Source organism: Macaca mulatta, chromosome 15 (genome assembly GCF_049350105.2).
Source record: "Macaca mulatta isolate MMU2019108-1 chromosome 15, T2T-MMU8v2.0, whole genome shotgun sequence".
Lineage (NCBI taxonomy): Eukaryota > Metazoa > Chordata > Mammalia > Primates > Cercopithecidae > Macaca > Macaca mulatta.
The window spans coordinates 6,171,095-6,197,312 of NC_133420.1; the positions used below are offsets into that span (position 1 = coordinate 6,171,095).

General features: G+C 61.1%; 1 protein-coding gene and 1 long non-coding RNA gene across 6 annotated transcripts in view; both read right to left on the reverse strand.

Annotated features, from left to right (window-relative positions):
- Positions 1-26,218, reverse strand: part of GPSM1 (G protein signaling modulator 1) — a 45,044-nt gene extending 18,826 nt beyond the window's left edge. Inside the window, 8 exon segments of one of the 5 annotated variants that reach the window (NM_001190735.2) lie at positions 240-348; positions 1,338-1,493; positions 2,083-2,198; positions 2,483-2,606; positions 2,975-3,126; positions 3,944-4,079; positions 5,131-5,352; positions 12,851-13,121. In NM_001190735.2, coding sequence (NP_001177664.2) covers positions 240-348; positions 1,338-1,493; positions 2,083-2,198; positions 2,483-2,606; positions 2,975-3,126; positions 3,944-4,079; positions 5,131-5,352; positions 12,851-12,918 — 1,083 coding nt within the window. In that variant the 5' untranslated portion in view covers positions 12,919-13,121. 5 annotated transcript variants of the gene reach the window in all.
- LOC144334957 (uncharacterized) lies at positions 7,095-9,399 on the reverse strand. Its single transcript, XR_013405298.1, has 2 exons — positions 7,733-9,399; positions 7,095-7,406 (listed from the first exon to the last, which is right to left on the reverse strand). It is a non-coding gene; the product is annotated as an uncharacterized LOC144334957 (long non-coding RNA).

Sequence of the window (26,218 nt, forward strand, 5' to 3'; positions counted from 1 at the left end):
TCTCCAAGGAGGAGGAGACGCAGCTGTCCAGGAAAGCATCAGCTGGGGGCTGCGGGAAAAACCCCCAGGTGCGGTAGACACCTTGTCACCAGGCCTCAGAAGGACCAGGCGGCTGCAACGGCCCTGAAAGGATGAGGGGCAGCCCAGGCATGCAAACGCTTGCTCGGGACAGAGTGAACCCGGCCCGTCTGGAGTGGGCTGGGCAGTGCCCGGGGCCCCTGGGGGCAGGCCTGGCTCACCTCCTGGGAAATCTGCAGGTGCTTCTTGGCGAAGGTCAGGGCCTGCGCCGGGCGCCCCATGGACACGTAGGCATTTCCCAGGCTCCAGCACGCCCGGCCCTCGCCCACTCTGCCAGAGAGGGAGACGGGATTCATACCCGCCCTCTCCAGGCCTGCCCCCAGCCCCAGCCCCTCCCCTGGTGGTCAGGGCCCCAGCATGACCCTGGCTTCGAGGGTCATCGGGGCCCCCAGGTCCAAGGAGCATAGACCGGAGGGCAGGATAACGCCCCTAGCCGGGACCTCCCACAAATTCTGCCACCTTCAAGGAGAAGACCCAATCAGCTCTGCCTTTTTCATTCCCATTAAAAGGATTAGTGCACAGAGCCCAAGCAACCTGGCCTGTGGCCAGTTCTGCCTTTGTGGGCAGTTTCTGGGCCCTTGGCCTCGCTCGCCCCCTGGCGGCCAGCTTCCTTGCACTCCCTCCACCCTCAGAGGCACCCCCAAGTCACTGGGTGAGGGGGTTGCTTTTATGTTGGAGGGAAATGCATCTAACAGGAATGTGATCCTTTTCACGTGGACGATTCAGTGGCATTTTGTCCACTCATGCCGTGCAACCGGCACCTCTGTCTATTCCAGAACATTCTCATCACCACCCCACAAAGGAAAACCCTGGGCCACTTTTAAGCCTCCAGGCATGGCAGCCTTTCAGAAGGCCCCTCCTCTCCGCTGCCTGTGAAAGGCCACAGGCCTGTGGCTCTGAGCCTCTTGTTCTGGCCACCACTTACCCCAGACCTGCACACAGGACAGTACTTAGGGGCCTGTGGTTTGCCAGCCTGTCTCTGTCCAGAGACTGATATTTACATACATACACAGGTGGTGGGGGTCAACAGGGTGGCGAACTGAGTGATGGGAGGAGGACCCCACCCACTTGTGCCAGGAGTCAGCAGCCAGCCCTGTGTCCACACTGTCTGGCTCGGTCCCCACAGCGGTGCTGCCCTGCCCGGGTCACAGCACGGTCAGTGGCAGAGCAGGGGATGGGACCCCGGCCACCTCGCCTGGGCTGCGGTGATTCAGTCTGTGGGCCGGGCCGGGTCTGCCCACCGCATCCGCGCCACGCACCTGTCGGCCAGCTCCTGCGCAATGAGCAGGTGCCGCAGGTGGTACTCGGCCGCACGCTCATAGTCCTGCAGCAGCGTGTACGTGTTGCCCAGGCTATAGCAGGCCTGCGCCTCCACCGCCTGGTCCCTGAGCTGCCGAGACAGTTGCAGCGTCTTCCTGTGAACAGTGGCAAGGTCAGCCCCCAGGAGGAGGGTTCCAGGGTGAGGGGTGGAAGATAAGAATGGGGACGCAGTCTGCCCAGTGGTCCCCTGCCCCGGAATCCCTCTGGGGCCTCTCTGGGGTCCAGCTTCATCCCCACCCTTACATGGCCACAGAGCCGGACTGTTGGCTCCAGGGTGACAGGCGGTCCTGGCAGGCTCTGGCAAGTCGCCTGACTACCCTGAGCCACCACTCCTCCCTGGAGGACCTGGGACTGCTGTGCCCAGTGCTCAGGCTGAGATGGGGCTAAGTTTAGGGCTGGGTATAGGACCCAGTGCTGACAGCCGGGCTCCACCCGGCAGGCACTGCTCTGGCTCAGGCCAGGAGGCAGATGGCCCAGACCTCCCATAAGCCGGCTCCCCCACCACCTGCCTCCTCATGAGCTTTGTCCATCTGCCCTTCCCGGGGCAGCCTAGAACCCCACCTTGACTTCTGGTTAGGGAAGGGGAGGCAGTCAGATTCCCACCTTGGGGCGGGCACCTCCTTGGTGTGGCATCCAGCTCCCCCTGTCCTGCTGTTTCCCTGGGAGATTGTGGGGACCACCTACTTGTAGTACTCAGCAGCCACGTCGAAGCACCCCAGGAAGACGTGGGCGTTCCCCAGGTTGCTGTAGGCCCTCCTCTCGGCCGCCTTGTCTCCAAACTCCTTAGCAATGGCCAGGCGCTGCGGAGACAGACCCGAGGCCAGGCAGTCATGGAGCAGCCCTGGGGCCTGATGTGGGTGGACAGGGGCTGCCTCCCTGCCCAGGTGGCTGGCCGGAGATCTGTGTGTCTGGGGGAGCAGGTAGGAGCCGCAGGACCAAGTGCAGATGAGGCCGGGGCTCGGTGGGGTGCGCCTGCTGCCGGGCCACAGCACCCCGCCCTGCTTTCAGGGACCGCCAGACGGGTGGCTCAGCCCTGCCCCTGCCGCAGCCCGACCCCTCCACCCCGTCACCCTGCCCGGCTCACCTCCTTGTGGAAGGTCGTGGCCTCTGTGAAGTTCCCCAGCAAATAGTGGGTGTTGCCCAGGTTACCGTAGGCCCTGCCCTGCGCCGCACGGTCGCCCAGCTCCTTCACCAGGGACAGGTTCCTCCTGGGGGCCGAGTGCCTCTGAGCCGTGTACCTCCCAGCCCACGTCCTCACCCACCCCAGGCTAGAAGAGCTGAGCAGTGGCCTCCGTGCGGCCCTCAGGGCCATGCCCTGGAAAGATGGTAGCTAGGGTGGGCTCCAGTGTCCTCGAGCTCTGAGGTCCAGGGCTTGGTCAGGTCCCCCCAGTCCCAGACAGGGGCAATCTCAGGGAAGGAGCTTGCAGCTGAGAAAGGGGGCGCTGGGCGGACCTGCTGTCACTGCCCTGGGAGCTGCCAGGAGGTGTGGGCCTGGGGTTGGGGGTCTGGAAGTGTCTGTGGAGCTCAGAAATGCACAGACCAGCCCTGGTCCCAGGGCCGGCCCAGCCCCACTCACTCATAGAACTCGGAGGCCTTGCACAGGGTCTCTCGGACATCGGGCGGCAGGTGCCCGGGGTCCTGCGTGGCATTCGCGGCGTTCCAGGACAGCTGCTTGCCCTTGGCGTGGTACACGTTCCCGATGTTGTAGAGGGCCCTCGCCTCCCCGACCTGCGGGCAGCATGGAGGGTTGGGGGTGTGCCTCCACGGCCCCCCATGGGATGTGCAGAGCCAGCAGGCCGGTGTCCTCACTGTGCCGGCCCTCGACGCAGGGGGCCTTGGGGGCTCCCACTGAGTCACAGACACTAAGGCAGGGGCGGAGGCCTGAGGACGGGACACCTGGGAAGCCAGCCTCTGTCCTCCCTCGCCACCCCTCCCTCCTGTGCGGATTGGTGTGGCCAGGGCGCCAGGTCCTCAGCTGTGTCCTCTGATGCCCAAGGCTGAGAGGTCCAGCTGGGACCAGACGCTGCGGCCTCAAGCCCACTCGGCCACCTCCAGCTGGCGTGATGGGGGGCAAGTCACGTTCCTCCAGCCTCAGTTTTCTCGCCTCACAGGGTCACGGAGGGAGGTCAGCAAAGCCTATCTCAGATCCAGCACAAGCGGGGACGGAGCCCCTCTCCCTGCTGTCACCACCACCATCGAACTCGGCCTCCCACTGCTGCAGCCCAGAACCACCCGCTGCCTCCCGCTGGGCCCCCCGGGGAGTGAGTGACTGGGGGTGTGGACTGATTCAGGGGGAGGTCACTGAGAGGGGCAGCAGAGCTGAGGGTGGAAGATGAGGGCCTGGGCCGCAGTGTCAGCATGGGCTGGGGGGGGCCGCTTTGGGGGCCCACACTCTCACGAGTCACTTGGGATCTAGGGGACCGACCTCCCTGTCATCCCTCCCGTGAGGAGCTGGATGATGGTGTGTCACCCGCCCGCCCCGACCAGATCTGGACGCAGGCCGGGGCAGGGGTGGGAGGCACCCAGCCCCGGACCAAGCCCCCACCTTGTCTCCCTGCTCTTGGGCGATGCTCAGGTGCCGCTGGCAGCAGACAGCAGCCTCGTCGAAGCGCCCCAGGACCTTGAGTGTGTTCCCCAGGTTTCCGCTGGCCTTGGCCTCCCCCATGCGGTCACCGATGGTCCTGGACGGCAGGGAGCAGTGAGAGGCCAGGCTGAGGACTGGTCAGGCCCCTGGGCCGGGGGAGGCTGAGCATGGGGTGGGGTAGCTGAGCCTCAGGGACTAGTGTGGAGTGGACAGGAGCCTGCGTCCCCTGAGGTGATGCTGGGCAAGTGAGGCCTGAGGAGAGCCCTGGGTGTGGGCTCTGCTGGGCTGCGTCTGGGGCACAGGATCCTGCCCATCATCACACAGGCTGCAGAGGTGCCAGGAGCTATACACAGGACCTCAGGCCTGGGCCTGGGGCAGGGGGCTGGGGTCTGCAGCTGTTAGGGTCCGGGGAGGATTTGGGGGGCCTGATAGTGGAGAACTAACTTCCTGCTAACTCATTCGGGGGACATTTGCTGCATGCCCACCAGACACTGGGCTGGGTGCTGAGGAGCAAGTGTGAGCTCACTGGCCAGTGTGGGAGGGTTGCTCCAAGAAGCTCTGCCCTGCTGGGAGGTCAGGGCGGCTGCAGGGCTGAGGAGGAGGGCGCTGGGCAGGGCTGAGGCAAGGGAATCGTGCTCCTGCAAAGCATGGCCTGGGGGCTGGACCCGACTGGAGACCCCAAGACCCCAAGAAGCGGTGGGGAGTGGGTTGGGGAGACTGGGGAGTGGATGACGCGGGGCAGGAAGGAGGCTGTGAGTGGAAGCTTGGGGTCCATGGGAAAGCAGGGACTGCCCCCAGGGCAGGATCGCACCTCACTGAGCAGTGGCCGGGAGTGGGCCCGGGGCTCGGGGCCAGGGAAAGGGTGGTGCTCTGAGCCACACAGGATCACAGACGGGCCACACATAGTCATGAGTGCTCACACACAGCATGCAGGTCACGGCCCAGGCTCTTGCAAGCAGACACACAGACCCACTCACGCCTGTCAGCTGAAACCTGGCTCCCTGCGGGGGTCCCGGAGCCCTGGCTGCCCTCCAGGTGAGGCCTTCCCCGCTGCATTCCCTTACACCCTGCTCGCCCTGTCCCCCTCTTCAAACTGTAACTGCTGAGGACAGGAAGTGTTCACCCGCCAGCAGGGCCGCCCCACTCACCGTGCCAGCAGGAGGTCGTGCTTGTGGTACTCCAGCGCCCGGCCGTGCTCCTTCAGGTAGAAGTAGGCGTTGCCCAGCTGGCTGTAGATGGCACTCAGTGTCTTCAAGTCCTCGGTGCCCACCTGCACAGCGGCCTCAAAGAAGGCCACGCCTGCCTTGAAGTCGCCCGCCTTGCACAGACGCTCGCCCTCCAGCGCCAGCTCCAGGCACGATGCCTCCATCCTGGGCAGAGGAACTTGGTGTCATGGCCCACTCCTGGCAAGGTCGCCCCGGTGCCCGGGCACCTCCGTGGCTTCACTACAGAGGACGCCCCTGTGTGGGCTGGGGTCCACGCCACATCTGTGCTCACAGACCTAAGTGTCTCTTTGGGGTACAGGCCCGGAGCACGTGTGGGGCCCAAGGGCACCCCGGCCAGCACGCCTCTGCCAACACCTCCTGTCCACCCCTTATGCGGCCAATGTCAGGAACACCACGGGGACAAAGGTGTGACTTGCCAGAGTCTGTGACTCCAGCAAGATCCTCAGGCCCAGGGGCCGGTGCTGGAGGGGGCGTGGCCCCCATACCTTGCCTTCACCCAAATCCCAGCGGTATGGGCTGCAGGGGCCAGGTACCCTCGCCATCCTCCTGAGCAACCATGGCTGCTGGGAGAGGCCCCCCCAATTCCCACCAAGAACAACTGAGGCTCCCAGACGGTAGTGGGGGCTGGTGAAGGCCACATGGGGGTCGAGTGGGGTGGGGATCTGATCTCAGCCCCTCCCCCATCCCCAAGCTCTCCCAGCCGGGGCCTGGGGATTCAGTCAGCCTCCAAGCCTCCGGGGGAGACCGTGCTGGGGAGGTGTGGCTGACAGTTAGCCAGTCCCAGCCCCTGTCCTCCTGGTCTCCCACCCACAGAGCTAAGCACTTGCCACTGACAGCCAGGACGAGCCTGAGAACCCGCTGTTCCCACGTGCTGCCCACCACCCCCCACGCTGCTGTGGGAAGATGCGGATGGCGCCCCGTCCCCAGATGAACTCCACCCTGTGAGCGGTGCCCAACCCCAAGGACCAGTCCCTCTGCTGAACACCAATGCCCTGGCTGGCCCTGGGTCCCCCACCTTCGAGCAGGGACTTCAGAGAAGAAACCCCTCACCCTGGGCCCTGCACAACCCCCAAGGACCTGTCAGCTGCCACCCTAGCCCTGCTCACCGAGGGACCCCACCCTGGGCCTTGGGGAGCTGCCCTTGGCACTCAGCGGCCAGGGAGGAGTGTGGGGGTCACTCCATGGCTGCCCAGCTCTGCACCTCCCTGCTGCCTGCCCTGGGGCTGGGTGTCCTCCTCCATCCTACTCTTACAGGTCACGTGGGCCTCAGGCTGCTGCGCTGCCCTGGGTGAAGGGTTGTGGGGAGAGGGCACACCCAGCAGATGCCATGGGGTACCCAGTGTGAGCAGGCGGGCCTCCATCTGCAGGGTGCCCCCGAGGGTCAGAGGGCAAAAGCCACACAAGACTCAGCAAGGGAGCAGCCTGGGGGGACCCCGGGAGGCGGCAGACACAGCTGGAGCCCGGGAGGGACCTGATTTCAGAGAAGTGGGGGAAGGGCTCAGCCTCGGCTGCTTGCAGGCCAGCCCCATCCCTCCTGTTTGCTTTCTGTTGCTTTTATTTTTCTTTTTTAAAACTTATTTTGAGGCCGGGCGCAGTGGCTCAAGCCTGTAATCCCAGCACTTTGGGAGGCCGAGACGGGCGGATCACAAGGTCAGGAGATCGAGACCATCCTGGCTAACATGGTGAAACCCCGTCTCTACTAAAAATACAAAAAACTAGCCGGGCGAGGTGGCGGGCGCCTGTAGTCCCAGCTACTCGGGAGGCTGAGGCAGGAGAATGGTGTAAACCCGGGAGGCGGAGCTTGCAGTGAGCTGAGATCCGGCCACTGCACTCCAGCCTGGGCGACAGAGCGAGACTCCGTCTCAAAAAAAAAAAAAAAAAAAAAAAAAACTTATTTTGCTATTACTATTTTTTTTTTTTTTTTGAGACAGAGTATTGCTCTGTCGCCCAGGCTGGGGTGCAGTGGCCCGATCTCGGCTCCCTGCAAGCTCCGCCTCGCGGGTTCCCGCCATTCTCCTGCCTCAGCCTCCTGAGTAGCTGGGTCTACAGGTGCCCGCCACTTCGCCTGGCTAATTTTTTTAATAGAGATGGGGTTTCACCGTGTTAGCCAGGATGGTCGCAATCTCCTGACCTTGTGATCCACCCACCTCGGCCTCCCAAAGTGCAGGGATTACAGGCGTCAGCCACCACGCCTGGCCCTATTATTATTATTATTTTTTTTTTATTTTTATTTTTTTTTTTTTGAGACGGAGTCTTGCTCTGTCGCCCAGGCTGGAGCGCAGTGACCAGATCTCGGCTCACTGCAAGCTCCGCCTCCCGGGTTCCCGCCATTCTCCTGCCTCAGCCTCCCGAGTAGCTGGGACTACAGGCGCCCGCCACCTCGCCCGGCTAGTGTTTTGTATTTTTTAGTAGAGACGGGGTTTCACCGTGTTAGCCAGGATGGTCTCGATCTCCTGACCTCGTGATCCACCCGTCTCGGCCTCCCAGAGTGCTGGGATTACAGGCTTGAGCCACCGCGCCCGGCCTATTATTTTTATAGAGACACAGTCTTGCTCTGTTACCCGGGCTGGAGTGCAGTGATGTGATCTTGGTTCACTGCAGCCTCCATCTCCCAGGATCAAGCCATCCTCCTGCCTCAGCCTCCCAAGCATCTGGGACTGCAGGTTTGCACCATCACGCCCAACTTACTTTTTTTTTTGGGTAGAGATGGGGGTCTGACTATGTTGCCCAGGCTGGTCTCAAACTCCTGAGCTCAAGCGATCCTCTCACCTCAGGGCCAGGGCCTCCCACCCACTACCTGCCGGGTGCCTCACAGCCACCTCACCCATCCCTCTGGGAATGGCCATCGGATGCCACGTGGGTCACAGGAGCCCCGTCGCCATGGCAACCAGTCAAGCCCCATCCTGCGGCCAGCGCCACGCACAGGGCTTCCTAATTAAGGCCCGCTTGCCCCGCCCAGCCGCTTGTCAAGTGGTCTCACTCGGCTTACTGCCCCCTCCTTCCAGGCAACGTTGGAGGAGAGAGGCTTCAGGCCCGAGGCCTGGGTGTCTGCGGAGCCCAGACGCTGCTGCTCCACAGATCTGATTATGGGAGCCGCCTCCCGCCTCCCTTCCGGCCGGAGACGTAGCATTCGAGGCTCAAGGCAAAGGAGGCTTCTGGCCTGGGAAGGGCCTGGGCCTAAAAGTCGGGGAAGGGTGCACGAATGGGCCTCGGTCATTCTGCACCTCCAGTCTGGGATCCAGGCAATGCAGCCACCAGGTGGGGTGTCCCCTCCACTCATCCCAAGACAACCTCCAACCACGCCCTGGCACCCACACCCACGTGACCACGCCACCCACTGCCCGCCACACCTCTTCCTCTGCAGGTTTCGCATCTTCTGCACGTAGAGCCACAGCTCCAGGCCCACCGGCAGCAGCAGCGGGCAGGGGCGGGGGGCGCCATATACCACCTTGCACACGGCCTTCTCCGCCAAGCTCAGGGCCAGAGGCGGGCCCTCCACAGCAGGAGATGGCATTGCCAGGCCCCAGGCCCTCCTCCCCCAAGCCAGCCCTCGCCCCACCATGGCCACGGGTCCTGGCGGGTGAGCTGGCCTCAGGCTTCCCTGCCCTCCGACCTCCAGGATGGTGGGTTTAGAGCTCGGCGGGGGACGGCCAGCCCTCCAGCAGGTGCCCGGGGGCCTCCTCAGGCCCTGACGTGGATCAAGGGATCAAGGACAGCTCAGAGGCTGCGTCAGCCTCATCAGCAGCGGGGCGGGGAGCCCTGGGGTAATCCTGTCCAGCGTGCTCCTCTGGGGACTGGGACCAGCGGCATTGCCCTTCTGCCAGTCACCCACCAACTCCTCTGCAAACGTTTATCCAGTTCCCAGCGGAGGCTGCTCTGGCCCAGGACTGGGCTCACTCGGGAGCACCAGAGTATGTGAGTGCCCCCAGCCCAGCACCTCTTCCCCCAGACCTGGCCCGGGCTGCGCAAAGCTGGAATTCTGGGCAGTGGCGGCCCCGCCCCCTCCCATTTCTCCAGGCCCCTGTGCCTCCTCTGCTCCACCCCGATCCCCCCGGCCCCCTCCCATTTCTCCAGGCCCCTGTGCCTCCTCTGCTCCACCCCTGACACCCCCGGCCCCCTCCCATTTCTCCAGGCCCCTGTGCTTCCTCTGCTCCACCCCTGACCCCCCCTCCGACCCCCTCCCCAACCTCCCTGGCACCAGCCCACGGTGCAGGCATGGGGCGGCGGAGGTGGGCTCAGAGTCCTCACCATGCCAGCCCCATGTCCACCGGGCCCTCTGTGCTCTCCCTCACCCGACTGGCCAAGGTGCGAACAGGGGCCCAGGTCTAATGGGGTGAAGGCCAGGCGGGGCCTGGGGGATGCCGCTCCCCAGGTCATGGGGCTCGGGAGGCATGGACCACGCTCCCCTAGCCTGGCTCCTTTCCTCAAACTTCCCACACCCCCAGCGTCCTTCTCAGCTGAGCTCCCAGCTCCTCCAGCCACCTATGGCCCATGAGGAGGCTGGAACCCGACAGAGGTGGAGGATTGGCGGGGACGGGTCTGGTCCCTGAGACAGTCACGGGGTCTGAGCAGAGGCAGGAATCCAAGGACAGGTGGGGGTCTTCAGGCTCTGGGCTCTGTCCTCCCCACTCTGAGGCCTTGTGGGCTCAGGGGTCCTACTCAGGCCGGGCCATTTGTCCACCTTCAAGATAGCTTGGCCAAACAGTGAGGCAGGGACTAGAATGCCTCTCCCTTGTCCAGTCCCCGCCAACAGACTGAACCCCCAAACCCTCCATGGTGGCTGGGGTGCCCACGACCAAGGCCAGCTCCCAAGCCAGCACTGCAGCTCCTACCACCTCCAGCCATGTCCCTCAGTCCCAGCCCTGCTAACAGAATAGGCACCTGCCCCTCCCCAGGGCTGTCACCTACATGCTGGCCCCTGCGCAGATGCTCAAGAGACCCTGCTCACAGCTGGCTCTATCTGCCCCATCCTCCAGCCAGATACCCCCAGGGAAAACCACAGTGACTCCCCTTCAGTGGCGGGGGGGAGAGTGAGGGGCAGGACAGGACTGGAAGCATGGCGGGAGCTGGAATCACTGGAGAGGGGACTGAAGGTCACCCAGCTGTAGGAAGCACCTGCGGTCAGGCTTGCCAGGAATTCCTAGGGCCCGTCGCTGCCCAGCGGCCCACCAGGGATGGTGCCCAGGACGGGGGACAGGGGAGGGACGAAGGACGCAGTGAGGATGGGGGATAGCATGGCCACGTGGCCAGAGAGGTTGTGGGGAGCCCAATCCGCACCTGAGGATGTCCTGTCTGGGAGCTTATGGCTGCTGCTTGGTGGGCACCTCTAACAGGGTCACCCCAAGATGAGTTGCTCTACTGCCCCCTCCCGTCCCAGCCCTGGGGAGCACTCAGCTGGCCTTAATGCAGCTGCGAGGCCAGGAGAGGACCACCCAGGGCTTCCCCACTCTCCAGGGCCTCCTCAGCCACCGGCCCGTCCCTGCCAGGCCCCTTCACCCCAAAGCCCTGCTCTGGGCCAGGGGGCCCCTGGCAAGTGGGCCAGAGTTCTGAGCATTAACTGTTCCCACCGACCCAGCACCCAGGGCCCTGTCCCCACCGACCCAGCACCCAGGGCCCTGTCCCCACCGACCCAGCACCCAGGGCCCCTCTGGGGACTTGGTGGGCTCACAGGCACATTCTTGGGCTTCACTCTCAGTGTGTTTTCCAGGCATAGTTCCCCATTTTAAAAACTGGAACTCCCCTCTCCAGAAAGGAATGTCAGTGTGGGAAGGGGCTAGACGGGGCAGAGTAGACCTTGGGCCAACCCGGAGCTCCATCCACATTGAGGGACCCCAGTACAGCCACACGAGGCGTGCCCAAATGGATTCCACCCACCTGCAGGGCATCCACGTGCCCACCGCCCACGCCAGCAGGTGGGCTGCCCCCAGCATGTGGGTTTCAGAAGACAGGAGTCTTTTCCACGTCTTGCTCTCCAGTCCCAGCATGACAGCAAAGGGCCCTCCCGTCCAGCCCACAGCCTCCACTGGCCCAGGACACCTCTAGGCATCCATGTCCACCCCCTCTGAAGTCAGCTCTGACCAGGAACCGCCTGTCCAAACCTGGCTGTGGCCATGCGGTGGGGTCCAGACTCCCCGGGGCCCTCATCACAGACCCTGCTGGAAGGCGTGGTGCGCTTCCCCAAGTCTGGGCCTGGCTCAACCCTGGAGCTCACCTAGACTCCCTGCTTAGGGGGATGCAAGGCTGGGCCGGGGGTCTCTCTGAGTGGTCCCTCTGAGCACTGCCCCTGCCCAGGGCTGGCTCCTGTCTGGCATGCCCCCAGGGGACCCCAGGCTTCCAGCCACAGCCTGGAAAATGCCCGACTCTGTGGTCAGCTGTGCAGGGCTCACCCAAGGCTAAGGTCCTGGATACCAGTCTCACAGTTCCACACACACAGTCTCTCATAGTCACACACTCACACTCAAACTCACTCCAGCCAGCGCTGCCATCCATCCCCCTCACAGCACAGCTGCCCTGGAGCACATGCGGCTGTGATCAGATCAGCGGAGGAAACCCTTGAAAATCCTTTAGGGCAGGCCCCTGGCAGCAGCTGCCAGCAAAACCGCCCTCACGCCCCTCCCCTGCGTGGGGCCCAGGAGCCAGGCTAGGGGCTCAGAGCTCCATCCAGGACGGCACAATGGGGCTGTGTCTGGGACCACAGCACAGAGCAGACCAGAGGCAGCAAGGCCTCTGTCCGCTGCCAGCGCCACCAGTGCCTCCTTTTGGGTGCCCTAGGCAGAGGTTGCTGCTTGGCTGGGGCCACAGAATCCTTGGGGGCCAGGCTAGGCGCCCCCAGGGGTCAGCAGCTGGGACCTCTATCAGGGAGGTCACCAGGTTTTAGGGATGTCCACAGGACCATAGTGTCCGTCACTCTGGGGAGCCAGGCCTGCCTCTGACGGCTACCACCCATTCGCAAGCCCCTGCCTGGACCTCACGCTCCTGTGGCTCTGCCTGAGGCTTGGCACCACCCAGCCTTGCTTGGGGCACCAGGCACCTGCCCGGCTGGGCCCAGGGCACCCCCTAGAGGGACACTGGGAGTCACCAGGCAGGCATGCCACCTGGGGCAGGGCCACCCTGTCATCCCCAACAGGCGTGGGGCACAGAGCCCAGCCACTGGGATCACCCAGGAATGTGCCTGGAGGGCAGGTGCCTTTTCAGGCAGGTACACACCCACCTGGCTGGCTCCAACCCAGCTGGATCCCAATGGGTTGGTGAGGGGCAGAGCCCCATCCATAGCAGGTCTCTTTGGCCATGATGCCCCTGAGTGCCCCAGGCATGGCAGGGCCAGGCTTGGGAGAGAAGCTCCCCACGGTGCCCCTGCCAGGTGCCAGGGGAGTGAGGCTGGAGAAGCTGCCCGCCCCGCCTCCAGCCCCCCAACCCCCACCCCTGTCCCCTTGGCTTGGGGGAAAGAGGGCTGCAGAGGACGCCCACGCGGGCCACATGCCTGGCTGGGCTCGGCCTGGAGGGAGGGGCGCGTCCCCAGCCACGCTGCACGCCCGCCGGAGCTGCCTTTGTTCCCGGCTGCAGCCTCCCGCGCGTCCCGGCCTGGCCCGGTCCCGGCCCCAGCCCCAGCCCCGGCCCCGGCCCTGGTCCCGGTCCGTCCTACCTGGAGTAGAGGCGCCTGGCGGCTGGGCCCGGGAGCTCTTCGGCCGCGGGCGGGGCCGGGCCCGCCATGGGTCCGGGGCGCGGGAGCGGGAGCCGGGAGCGCCCCCCGCGCCGTGGCCGTTTGCCCTCTGCCCGCCCTGCTGTCCGCCCTGCTGTCCGCCTGTCCGTCCGCGCCTCGTCCGCCCGTCCTCCCCCGGGGAGGCGCCGAGGAAGTGATGTGCGCGGGGCGCCGCCGCCCCTCCCGCCGCCGTGGCCGTGATGTCACCGCCGCCCGCGCGGGGAGGGGGCGCGGACCGGGCGGCCACCGCCGCGTGCCTCCCTCTGCGGGGGGCGGGGCGGACGCTGGGGGAGGGGCTCCGCGAGGCCGGCAGTCCCGGGGAGGGGGTGGGGGGTGTGGGCCCCAGCCCACCCCACCCCAGGGAGTGCAGGGGAGCGGGCCTGGGCCTGGCCTTGCTGCTGGTCCCCTGGGGACTTCTGAGGGCCCGCGGGGGTCCCTGGGTCACAGTGCGCGGTGCTGGCCTCTGGGCTCCTTTCATCCACAGGCTGCCTGGTGAGCCGCCTGCCTCGTCCACGTGGGGAGGGGCTGCTGAGGCCTCCTTGCCTTCCTTGGTGGGCGGCCTACCCCTCGGGGGTTCTCCCCTCCTCTTCTGTGCAGCCCCAGCATGGCTTTGCCCCCTTCTCCAAACTTCCGCCTCTGGCCATGGGGTGCAGGCCGTGTGGGGATGCTGTCTGCCTGCTTTAGAGAAACCTGGGGCGCTGATGACAAATACAGGCTCTGCTTGGCCTGTGGGATGGTTGGTAAGCCCCCACCTCTGAGACCCTGGGTGGCCACATCCCCCTCCCAAGCTCGCCTGGAATGGGGATGGAGCCTGCTCATTCCTTCCTTCGAGGTGCTGTGCAGGCTTAGGAGGATGCAGGTAGCACCGTGGGCCGTACTCACTCGGGGTCCCAGGACCCCAGCCCCTACTGCCTCCTCCTCCTCTGAATTCCTGGAGCCCTGTGGGCCTATGTGGTGTGATGTGGCTTCCTCTCCACCCACCCTCAGCTCCTGATGGCTTGAGGGGTCCTGCAGCCAGCCAGGCCCACAGCCGGCCTCACCCGATTCTGTCCTGCCCCCACCCCATCCTGGGCCTTCCTGGGGTGTCAGGAGACTCCAGGCCGTTGAAAGGCAGCTGTGACCCCGGGTATGACTTGGACAAGTCTGGGAGCAGGAAATGGACTGCATTCCTTCAGGGCCCCTCCCTGCACCCCAGCCCCTCCCTGGGGGAGCTGCCCTGAGGTCAGGAAAGTGCTGCCCTGGCCAGACCCTCAGCAGATGCCGCCCCAGGACAGTCAGCGGCTTCAAGCATGGGAAGGAAAATAAACAGGAGGTTAAAAAGGGGTCTGTTGGCCCCGGGCTGGTTTGTTTTTCCTGTGTAAGGGAGGCAGCAGGAATGAGAACCATCTGTGCCCTGGAGCGCAGCACAAGCTGCCTGCTGGGCCCACATGCCCTCCCCCAAAGACCGCAGGAGTCGGGCAGGGCCTTGCTCCCTTCCAGCCTGGGCCGAGGCTGCTGGCTGGCAGGGGCAGTGGGGCTGGCTGGGGCACCACCCTCCTTTGCCACAGCCCTGGGCCTGGCTGCGGGCAGCGAACAGGCCTTCGATTCAAGCTCCAACCTTCCGGGCCGGGATGCCTCCTCTGGGCTTTGGGCACCCGAGCCAGCATCATTGTAAGGGCAGGGGCTGCCCGGGGCCCTGCCTGTGCCAGGCCTCAGCTCAGCCCTCTTTCCCCAGACACTGCTGCCATCAGGAGGCCCACAGAGGGTCCCCACCACCACTATGAGCCCCTTGTGGGTCCCCTGGGTTAGTGGTGGGAGGCTGGTGACAAGTGGGGACAAATGACATTGCACAAATGGTGGAGGGAGGGAGGGATTCGCAGCCCCGTAGCTGTCATTGCTGGAGGAGCTTCTCCTTGTCTCCTGCCTTGATGCAGGGAGCTGGGAGCTTGTGTCCCTGGGCCGGGAGAGCCCCAACATTATATCAGAACTTGTGGGGAAGCCTGCACCCTCGAGGGCTCCGGCTTTGTTAGGCCGAGCTGGGCTACGAGGCTGTGTGACCTGGCACAAGTTGCTTTCCCTCTCTGAGCCTCGGTTCTGTCACCTGAGGGCTACCCGTCCTGCAGGGTGTGGAGGGTCAATGAGGCGTGGGGTTTGTGCGGTGCTTGTCCGTGTGCCTGGCACACAGCAAGACCAGCTGGGGTCGCATTGTTCTCATATTCGTGCCTGGTCCTGCTGGGCCCCTGCAGTGGGTCCTGGCTGATTAGGGGTACATCCCCGCCACACTGCACAGAGGGGCGTCTCCTCCTATCCAGGAACCTGTTTCTCCTGTCGAGAAAACCTATGAAGGCCCCGGAGACGGAGTGTGACGAGGCCAGGTGACAGGCCTGATATGTGGTGTCCACATCCAGAAGGGAGACCCTGGGGGGACGACCCTCCACTGCCACCCCGTCCCATCAGGCTCCGGACACCCTCGAACCTCCCACCATCCACCTTACCAGATCCCCCCAAGAGCCCGGGAAGCTTGCTCCCTCAGGGGACCAGGAGCGCAGCCCCTTCCATCCCTAACAGGCCTGACTCCTGAAGGGGCGTGAGAGGAAAGCAAGCCATTTCCCATCGACTGGACCTTCTGGCCCCGAGCAGCAGCACAGGGCGCAGGGGGGGGCCTCTGGCAGACATGATGGCTCCGTGGTCAGGGAGGCGCCACCTCCCATGTGCCTGGGGAGGGGCCCTCCCAAGCCTCTGCATGGCAGCGCCAAGGGGTTCGAGTCAGCCCCAGCACACTCAGGGCCCTGCTCACTGGTGGCCATTGTCAGCGCCACCTCCACCTTCAGGCGCCTGCCACATGCCTGCTCTCTGTCACTCAGCCCTCCCTGGCACGCACCACTTTGTCCACACACCCTGTGTGTAAGTGGTGACAGCAGTGGCAGCTCAGGCATCACCTGACCGGGCTGATTCTAAATCTTAGCTCTTCCTTGACCTGTTGCCCTGGACAAGGCTCTGGGAGGCGACGGTGGGACAGCCACAGGGTTCTTGGCTCAGCCCCCAGGAGTGGGGAGCTCGGGCTCTGGATGGAGGCGGGCACTTGAGGCTGGTGTGGGCCTCTGGGTGAGGACCAGGCTTGGGAGAGGCAGCCAGGTGACCCCAAGCCACCCTGGGAACAGAGCACCAGCACACGCCTCCACTGGTTTGCCAGGGCTGGGGGCAGTTGGAGTGTTTCTGTGGTGGCTGTGGCAGTCCATGGCCCCACAACCCTGGCTTCCTCCTGCTCGCACCTCTCCAGGCCCCTTCCCCAACAAGCAGCTCCCGCAGGGCCCAATGGGGGTTAGGGCCACCAGCAGCTGCCATTACCCATGCTGGGGCCTGATGATTCCTGACCAGCCTCAGCTGGATTCCAAGCTGGGGAAGGAAGAAGCAGGCTGGGAGTGGGGAGGGAGAGAGTGAAGGACTCACACACACACACACACACACACACACACACACACACACACACACACACTCGTAGAAAGAACACTCAGCCTTAACATTGTTTCCCAGTAATCTCGCTTAAAAAGAACACTTGGGTTTACCATGTCCACATAATCTCGTTTCTCTGAGAATGAACTTATTCCTCCTCACAGCTTGGGCATGTGTCCCTCCCCATTGCCTAAGTCCCCTCATGACAGCGTCTCCCACTGCCCTGTCCTCTCCTTGGGGACCTCCAAGTCCCTGGAGTTTGGGGACTGCAGGGTGGGTGGAGGGGCCCACGAACTCCACCAGGAGCCAGAAGGAAACCCCTGGGCCAAGCACCTCACTGGGAGATGATACCCACACCTGGAAATAGCTCAAGGGCTGCGTGAGGCCGCACGACACCCACGCCAGTATGAGACACCTGGCTGTGCGGCATTCCTGGCCGATTGCTGGCAACTGCAGGCTTTGTCACCCAGGTGATGTCCCCGGGGTCTGTGGGCAGGCAGGGCACACAGGAGGCAGCTCACACTCATCCTGGCAAGGCGGGTCACGTGGAACTTCCTTGGTCTTCCTCACCTGTGCCCTACCCAGCCTGGCAGATGGTGATGCTGTGAGTGCCGAGGAAACACACACACACACGTAGAGACAGGTGCACACATGCCTGGGATAGTCTGTGCTGCTCGGCTTCCGAGGGCAGCTCCCCCGGTTCCCCCAGGGTCTGGGGTAGGCGGGGAGTCTTTTAACATCAGCCTAAACCCAACAGAACGAGGAAGGCAAATCAGCTGCCCCCAATACATCCTAGGGAGTCCTTCCAAGGCAAACAGAAAATGCACCCCAGCTTTCGCTTTTGGGGGTTTGAGTTGCGAGTTTCCCATCTGTGGAGTGCAATGGCCGGGTGTGAGTCTGGAACCCTCTGGGGGAGAGAAGTCGTGCAGTGCTGCGGTACACATCCCGGCTCCACGTCCCAGCTGTCAGGCCCGGGGCGCATTCCGCATTCCCCGCCCGTCACCACCTCCGAGGGTTGTTGGGAGGCTGAGCGGTTAGGACCGCGGCTGGTGTGTGGAGGGCACTCAGTAAACGTGGCTGTGCTGGGCTGTGGGCCTCGAAGGAGTCTCGCGGGGCTGCTGTACCAATGACCCGGCACCGGGTGGCCTAAAACAACATGTATTTCCTCCCAGCTCGGGGGGCCAGGGTCCAGAATCGGGGGGTCACAGAGGAGGGTCCATGCTCACCCAGATCAGTTCTGGGGGCTGCAGGCCTTCCTGGGCTGTGGCCGTGTCGCTGCTCTCTCTGCCTCTGTCTGCACGCAGCCTCTCCTTCTCTCCCCAAAGCCCTAGTCTTTGTCTGTTATGAGGACACTCGCCTTTGTCTCTTATGAGGCCGGGCGCTGGAATCCCCGCGCTGTGGGGGGCTGACGCACAAACACCACTGAACGCTGAGAGGGCTTTTTTCCAGGAGGGCCCCATCCGTCTAGAACATCGGGGAAGTGCGTTTCTCTGGCCATGAGGGACCCAGCTCCTGGGCTCAGCCACCGTGCCTTTGAGGGGACAGCACGTTTCATTCATGGCCCTCAGACAGCCTTGGGACTTTCTCCTCCTCCGGTGGAGACTCTGGGCAATGTCACCGAGAGGACAGCTTCGCAATCCTGGGGAAGGGCGGGGCTTGGGACATGCAGGGACACGCAGACACAGCCGGGAGGTCCTGGCCTGACCACCAGAGAAGGCGTCCAGCCAGCACAAACAGACAGAAAAACATTCCATGCTCGTGGATAGGAAGAATCAACATCGTGAAAATGGCCATACTGCCCAAAGCAATGTATAGGTTCAATATTATTCTCATTAAACTATCATTGTCATTCTTCACAGAATTAGAAAAAAAAAACTATTTTAAAATTCATATGGAACCAAAAAAGAGCCCGCGTTGCCAAGACAATCCTAAGCAAAAAGAACAAAGCTGGAGGTATCACACTACGTGACTTCAAGCTATAATACAAGGCTACAGTAACTAAAACAGCATGATACTGATACAAACACAGACACATTGACCAATTTTAGACCAGAGTAGAGAATTCAGAAATAAAACCACACATCTACAATACCTGATCTTTGACAAACCCGACAAAAACAAGCAATGGAGAAATTATTCCCTATTTAATAAATGGTGCTGAGAGAACTGACTAGCCATATGCAGAAAACTGAAACTGGATCCTTTCCTTACACCTCATAATACAAAAATTAACTCAAGATGGATTAAAGACTAAAATGTAAAACTCAAAACTATAAAAACCCTAGAAGAAAATCTAGGCAATACCATTCAAGACATAGGCACAGCCAAAGATTTTATGATGAAATCACCAAAAGCAATTGCAACAAAAGCAAAAATTGACAAATGGGATCTAATTAAACTAAAGAGCTTCTGCACAGCAAAAGAAACTATCATCAGAGTGAACAGGCAACCTACAGAATGGGAGCAAATTTTTGCAATCTATCCATCTGACAAAGGGCTAATATCCAGAATCTACAAGGAACTTTTATAAGAAAAAAACAACCTCATTAAAAAGTAGGCAAAGGATACGAACAGATATTTCTCAAAAGAAGACATACGTGTGGCCAACAAACACATGAAAAAAAGCTAAACATCACTGATCATCAGAGAAATGCAAATCAAAACCACAATGAGATGCCATCTCATGCCAGTCAGAATGGTGACTATTAAAAAGTCAAGAAACAACAGATGCTGGCAAGGTTGTGGAGAAATAGGAACACTTTTACACTGCTGGTGGGAATGTAAATTAGGTCAACCATTGTGGAAGACAGTATGACGATTCCTCAAAGATTTAGAACCAGGAATACCATCTGACCCAGCAATCCCATTACTGGGTATATACCCAAAGGAATACAAATCATTCTATTATAAAGACACATGTGTGCATATGTTCACTGCAGCACTGTTCACGATACCAAGGACATGGAATCAACCCAAATGTCCATCAGTGACAGACCGGGTAAAGAAAATGTGGTATGTATACACCACAGAATACTATGCAGCCATAAAAAGGAACGAGATCATGTCCTTTGCAGGGATGTGCAGGAGCTGGAAGCCGTTATTCTCAGCAAACTAACGCAAGAAGAGAGAACCAAATACTGCATGTTCTCACTTATATGGGAGCTGAACAATGAGAACACATGGACACAGGGAGGGGAACAACACACACTGGGGCCCGCTGGGGGAGGGCGGTGGGGGAGAGCATTAGGAAAAATAGCTAATGCCTGTAGGGCTTAATACCTAGGTGATGGGTTGATAGGTGCAGCAGACCTATCAGGGCCCGGCCTCGTGACCTCATGTAACCTTTGTCACCTCCTTACTCCGAGTTTCCCACTGGTGGGTGAGGGCTCAGTTTATGAATTGTGGGACACAAACCTGTATCCATGGCACACATTTACCTGTGGAACAAACCCGCCATCCTGCATGTGTATCCTAGAGCTTAAAATTAAATTCAATTAAAAAAAGAAAGGGGGCTGGGTGCGGTGGCTCACGCCTGTAATCCCAGCACTTTGGGAGGCCAAGGCGGGTTGATCACCAGAGGTCAGGAGTTCGAGACCAACCTGGCTAACATGGTGAAACCCCATCTCTACTGAAAATACAAAATAAACCGGGTATGGTGGTACATGTCTGTAATCCCAGCTACTCGGGAGGCTGAGGCAGGAGAATCGCTTGAACCTGGGAGGTGGAGGTTGCAATGAGCTGAGATGGCACCATTGCACTCCAACCCAGGCAACAGAGCACGACACTGTCTCGAAAAAAAAAAGAAAAGAAAAAAAAGGAAGGGTCCAGCTAGGGTGTCGGCTGAGGCCCAGTTCAGCGGGCCCCAGCCTGCCCCTGCTTCAGACCCTGCAACCCTCAGCCACGCGCTGGGCAGCCAGGCAGGCCAGAGGGGCACATTCCAGTCCTGCAGTGGGCACGGCAGTGCAGGGAGGACAATGCCAGGTGCTGGGACCACTTCACCATGAGGACGGGGCCAGGGAAGGGCAGACCAGGGGCTGTGCTCAGGTTGGCCTGGGCCTTATGGGGAACATGGGGTGGAGGTGACCAGGCACTGTGGGAGCTGAGTAGGTGCTACTCCAGGTGGCCTACGGAAGCGCCCAGTCTGCGTTGCTGGGCATCCTGCCCATGCTGGGTTCACTGTTTTTTTTTTGTTTTGTTTTGTTTTTTTTTGAGACGGAGTCTCGCTGTGTCTCCCAGGCTGGAGTGCAGTGGCGTGATCTCGGCTCACTGCAAGCTCCGCCTCCCGGGTTCACGCCATTCTCCCGCCTCAGCCTCCCAAGTAGCTGAGACTACAGGCGCCCGCCACCACGCCCGGCTAGTTTTTTGTATTTTTAGTAGAGACGGGGTTTCACCATGTTAGCCAGGATAGTCTCGATCTCCTGACCTCGTGATCCACCCGCCTCAGCCTCCCAAAGTGCTGGGATTACAGGCTTGAGCCACCGCACCCAGCCGGGCTCACTGTTGGCAGCAGACATGTCCTGCCAGATGGCCATGGGGTGCAAGGCGGGGCTCCTCCCAGGCCACAGTGCCGGCCTTAGTTGGGTCCCCACCCTGCGCCCGCCGTGCGTCTGTCTGATGGACTGTCTGACCATGTGCATGACACTAAGGCACTGCACCCCCGTCTGGCCCCACCTACCCTCTTGGAGTCTCTCCCCTGAGCCTCTGCTGAGCGGTTTCCACCCTGGGCTCAGTGACCCGATACTGGTTGCCATGAAAATCTGCAACCTCTGCAGCAGCCCCTCCCCACTCCTCTCCCCTGGGCCCAGGGCCTCCAGGGTAAGCCCAGCAGGCATCTGGGGAGGGTAGACTGCGTTTCCTGTGCAGGTGCATCAGCTTTGAGCCCCCTGCACACCCCACTGCATCGACTCGGGGAGTTTGTTTGCATCTCAAACTGTGCGACACAGAGATCAGGGGCCCAGGGAGGAGACCCCGCTGTGGAACTGGACGGCTGGGGAGGAGCGCGGCATGGAGAAAGGGAGCAGAGCTGGACCGCTCGCTGGGTCCCTGAGAGTTTGACTGTCTGCCACCACGGTCACTTTGTGGGCGAGCCCCTGGCCACCAGGAGTGGCTGATGCCCGGCGGGCTGCACAGTGCCGTGTGCTCGGCTGCTCAGTGTCTCAGCAGTCACTCTCCAGATAATGCAGACTGTGATACAAAGACGGCACACTGTTCTGCTCCCGGGAGTCCCCCACACCCCACACACCCTCTGCCCAGGCCTCCCAGGAGCCCACTCGCTCCCCACACGCCTCTGCCCAGGTCTCCTTTCCCTGACGGCTCCATCTTTTTCTTGTAGATCCCTAACCAGCCAGAGAGGACATTTGCTACTGCCCATGACTCCGTTTCTATTCTCCCCTCAGGCTGCTTCCCTTCCCCCACGCGAGGGTGACCGGGGCAATGTCAGAGTCCCTCTGAGGGTGACTGCACCACAGCCTTCCAGAGCCTCCCCAGAGGCACTGATGTGCAGCTGTACCCATTTCGTTGCTCCCTGAGCCTATCCATCGGTAACCCAGGCCTGGCCAGCTACCCCTCCTCCAGCGGTCCTGGGAGAGCCCCCGAGGGTGGGTGGGCCCCGCAGGACTGGGACTGGGCACCTGCCCACACTGTGGTGCCTTCTGCCTTCCCCACGTCTGTCCTCATGCATCCATGTCCATTGCACAGCAAACCCTGCTGGGCATGCTACCTTAGGGTTCGGTGGGGCTGGCTGTGTCAGCTCACGGTGGGCAGCTCTTGCCACCTCATACCCTGACATGCCTGGTCGGGTGCCTGTCTCCACTGGGGTCCAGTAGCCCAGCAGGACTTTTCTTTCCTTTTTTTTTTTTTTTTGAGATGGAGTCTCACTCTGTCACCCAGGCTGGAGTGCAGTGGCGCGATCTTGGCTCACTGCAAGCTTCACCTCCCTGGTTCACACCATTCTCCTGCTTCAGCCTCCCAAGTAGCCCACCACGCCCAGCTAATTTTTTTGTATTTTTAGTAGAGACGGGGTTTCTACTGAACCAGTTAGCCAGGATGGTCTCCATCTCCTGACCTCGTGATCCACTCGCCTTGGCCTCCCAAACTGCTGGGATTACAGGCGTGAGCCACCGCGCCCGGCCTGGACTTGGTTTTCAAAAATTGTGTGTCTTGGTCTGCGTGGGCTGGCATAGCAAGTCACCATAGGCGGGCGGCTTAAATGACAGCGCTCATTTCTCACAGTCCTGGGAATGCCAGTGTGAGGTCAAGGTTCTCTGATTCGGTTTCTGGTGAGGGCTGGGTCCTGACACAGAGAGAGCTGTCCCTGTGCTGTGTCCTCACACAGCCTCTCCTGGGGGTGGCGACAGTGAGCTCTGTACTGTGTGTCCTTCTTAGGACTCCAGCCCCATCTGATCAGGGTCTGGCCTTGGGACCTCCTGTCACCTTTGTCACTTCCTTACTCTGCCCACTCAGGGGGTGAGGGCTCCAATCTATGCATTGTGGGACACACATTCATTCCATAGCAGTGCGTGGCTCCCTGCCCTGCTGTAGATGAAAGCCTCGCTCAGAACCCCAGGGCCTGGGCCAAGATTCTCACGCCGGGCCTTGCCATGAGCCCCCAGCTCTGTTTCCCATCCCTGCTGCGGGCAACTCCAGCAGGTCTGCTGGCCACAATGGCCCCAGGAGGGCTCTCTGCTCCTCAGCCTGGGCCTGCTGCCAAGTCCTTCCCTGCTGTGTGTCCTGCTCAGGGCTGGCAGCCTCCTGCCACCCGGGACACGGCCAGAGTATATCCCTCAGTGTGGCTGTGCTGCCTCCCAGAACCCAACAGGCCCCCAAGGTCTGTGCTGCTTTCCTTGCAGCAGGTGAAGAGGCAATCATCTGGCTTTCACTTTGGAGCAGAGGACCAGGAACATCCCGCCACCAAGCAACACCCTAGCCACCGAGCAACACCCCAACCTCTGAGCACCACTCCAACCACCGAGCAACACCCCGACCACCAAGCAACACCCCAACCTCTGAGCACCACTCCAACCACCGAGCAACACCCTGACCACCAAGCAACACCCCGGCCACCGAGCAACACCCAGCAACCAAGCAATGCTCCAACCACCGAGCAACACTCTGACCACTGAGCAACACCCCGATCTCTGAGCAACACCCTGGCCACCAAGCAACACTCCAACCATGGAGCAACACCTCAGCCACCGAGCAACACCCCAACCATGGAGCAACACCCTGTCCTCTGAGGAACACCCTGACAATGTAGTGACACCCCAGCCACCGAGCGCCACCCCAACCACTGAGCAACACTCCAACTACCGAGCAACACTCTGACCACTGAGCAGCACCCTGGCAACCAAGCAATGCTCCAACCACCGAGCAATGCTCTGACCACTGAGCAACACCCCAACCACCAAGCAACACCCTGACCATGGAGCAACACCCCAGTCACTGAGCAACATGCTGACCACGGAGCAACACACCAACCCTGACCTCCGAGGAACACCCCGACCATTGAGCAACACCACGGCCAAAGAGCAACACCCTGACCACCAAGCAACAACCTGACCATGGAGCAACACCCCAGCCACCGAGTGACACCCCAGCCACTGAGTGATGCCCCAACTGCCAAGCAACACCCCAACCTCCAAGGAACACCCTGGCCACTGAGGAACACCCCAACCTCTGAGCAACAATCTGACCACGGAGCAACACCATGACCACCAAGCAACACCCAAACCACCGAGCAACACCCCGACCACCAAACAACACCCCAAACACCATGCAACACCCCAGACACTGTGCAACACTCCAACCACCAAACAACACCCCAACCATGGAGCAACACCTCAACCACTGAGTGACACCCCAACTGCTGAGCAATGCCCTGACTGCTGAGCAACATCCTGACCACTAAATAACACCCTGACCACCAAACAATACCCAAACCACCAAACAACATCCCAACCACTGAGCAATACCCCAGTCACCACACAACACCCCAGCCACTACACAACACCCCAACCACCAAGCAACACCCCAACCACCGCGCAACACCCCAGCCACCGCACAACACCCCAACCACCGAGCAACACCTCAGCCACCAAGCAACACCTCAACCACCGAGCAACACCCCAACCACCATGCAACACCCCAACCACCGCACAACACCCCAGCCACCATGCAACACCCCAACCACCATGCAACACCCTGACCACTAAACAACATCCTGACCACCACTCTGACCATGGAGGGACACCCCAACCACTGAGTGATGCCCCAACTGCCGAGTGATGCCCCGACTGCTGAGCAACACCCCAACCTCTGAGGAACACCCTAGCCACTGAGTAACATCCTGACCTCCAAGCAACAACCCAACCACTGAGCAACACCCCAACCACCAAGCAACACTCCAACCACTGAGCAACACCCTGACCACTGAGCAGCACCTCGACCACTGAGCAACTCCCCAACCTCCAAGCAACACCCCAGCCACTGCATAACACCCTGACCACCAAGCAACTCCCTTACCTCTGAGCAACACCCCAACCTCTGAGCAACACCCCAACCACTGCCCCTCTAAATACTTTATGGATGAGATAGGCCTCAGAATCTTTCCAGGTTTTCAGCCATCATGGCATGGTGGGTGAGTGCTGGGTACGCTGCTGCCGCCCAAGACCACTGCCCTGTTGGATGCATATGTATCCCAGAGGCCTTTGCTCACCCAGCCCTGCAGCCTCAAGTCACTGATGGGCTGGAGTGATGTGGCTTCTGAGGAAGGCCTTGATGGTCTGGGGCAGGGCAGGTACGCATGGCCCCGGGGCAGGCTGACGAGCCCGTATGGTTGGCAGTGCCAAGTCTGGAATGCAGTCCACTTCTGATCATAATGGAGACCACACCACATCCCAGGAGCTGGCCTGGACCAGTGAGTTACACGGGGCTGTGATGGGGACTGACAGCCCTGCACCTCCTAGAGCCTCATCCTCGCCATCTCCCTCCCCTGGGGTGAGGCTGCTTTGCTTTCTTCTCTTGGCTGGGAAGGGGCCTAGTTTTGTGGGTTCCTCTTTGCCTTCCCCATGGGAATCATAACGAGTGCTCTTATCCTGCAGACCAAGGGTCCAATGTAGGGGTCCCAGTGGCCCCCTCCCCACATGTCAATCCCAGCCCTTATTTAGAGCCTGGGGTAAGGACCACTGGGAACTGCAGCTTGGGCAGAGCTCTACCAATGACTGCCCCGATGTGGGGGCATGATGACATTCTGGGTCTCTGGGTATCCGTGTCACCCTGACCCCACTGTCCTCAAATGTCCAGCAGTCCCCTATAGGTCCCTGTTGAGAAGGGCTGACCAGAATATTACATGTCCCTCCTGGCAACCTCTTCAGTCAACGGTTCCAGGTCTAAAGACTGGCTCAGGTCCAAACCCCAGCAAAGACTGTGACTTTTTATTGGGGCTACCGCCCTCAGTCACTCATCCTTAATTTACTCTGCTAGTACAAGTTGACAACTGCCCATCTATCCTGCCCCAGGGACACCGTGTTCATCATCTCCATAACTCTCCAGGGCGATGTACCTCTGACCCTGCCATTAATTAGGATATTTGCAACCTCCTGGCGTTTAGCAGTTAAGCGTCACCCTCCGGCCTCTGTTATTTTAGGATCTTCTCATCTCTATTGCTATCTGTAACAGCCCCTGGCCTGCAGGAGAGTCCCCACTGACCTCGTTGGAGGTGCTGGTATCCTTCTGTCCAGCACCAGCCATGTGGCCTTGATCAGTTGTAAGTGGTCTACCCTGGAGCACAAGCCACAAGCCTTTGGTGGGTCTTTCTGGACGCACAGTTCATGGTATTTCCAGCCTGGCATGCTTTGGACTCTTCAAGAGCAACTCCAGGAG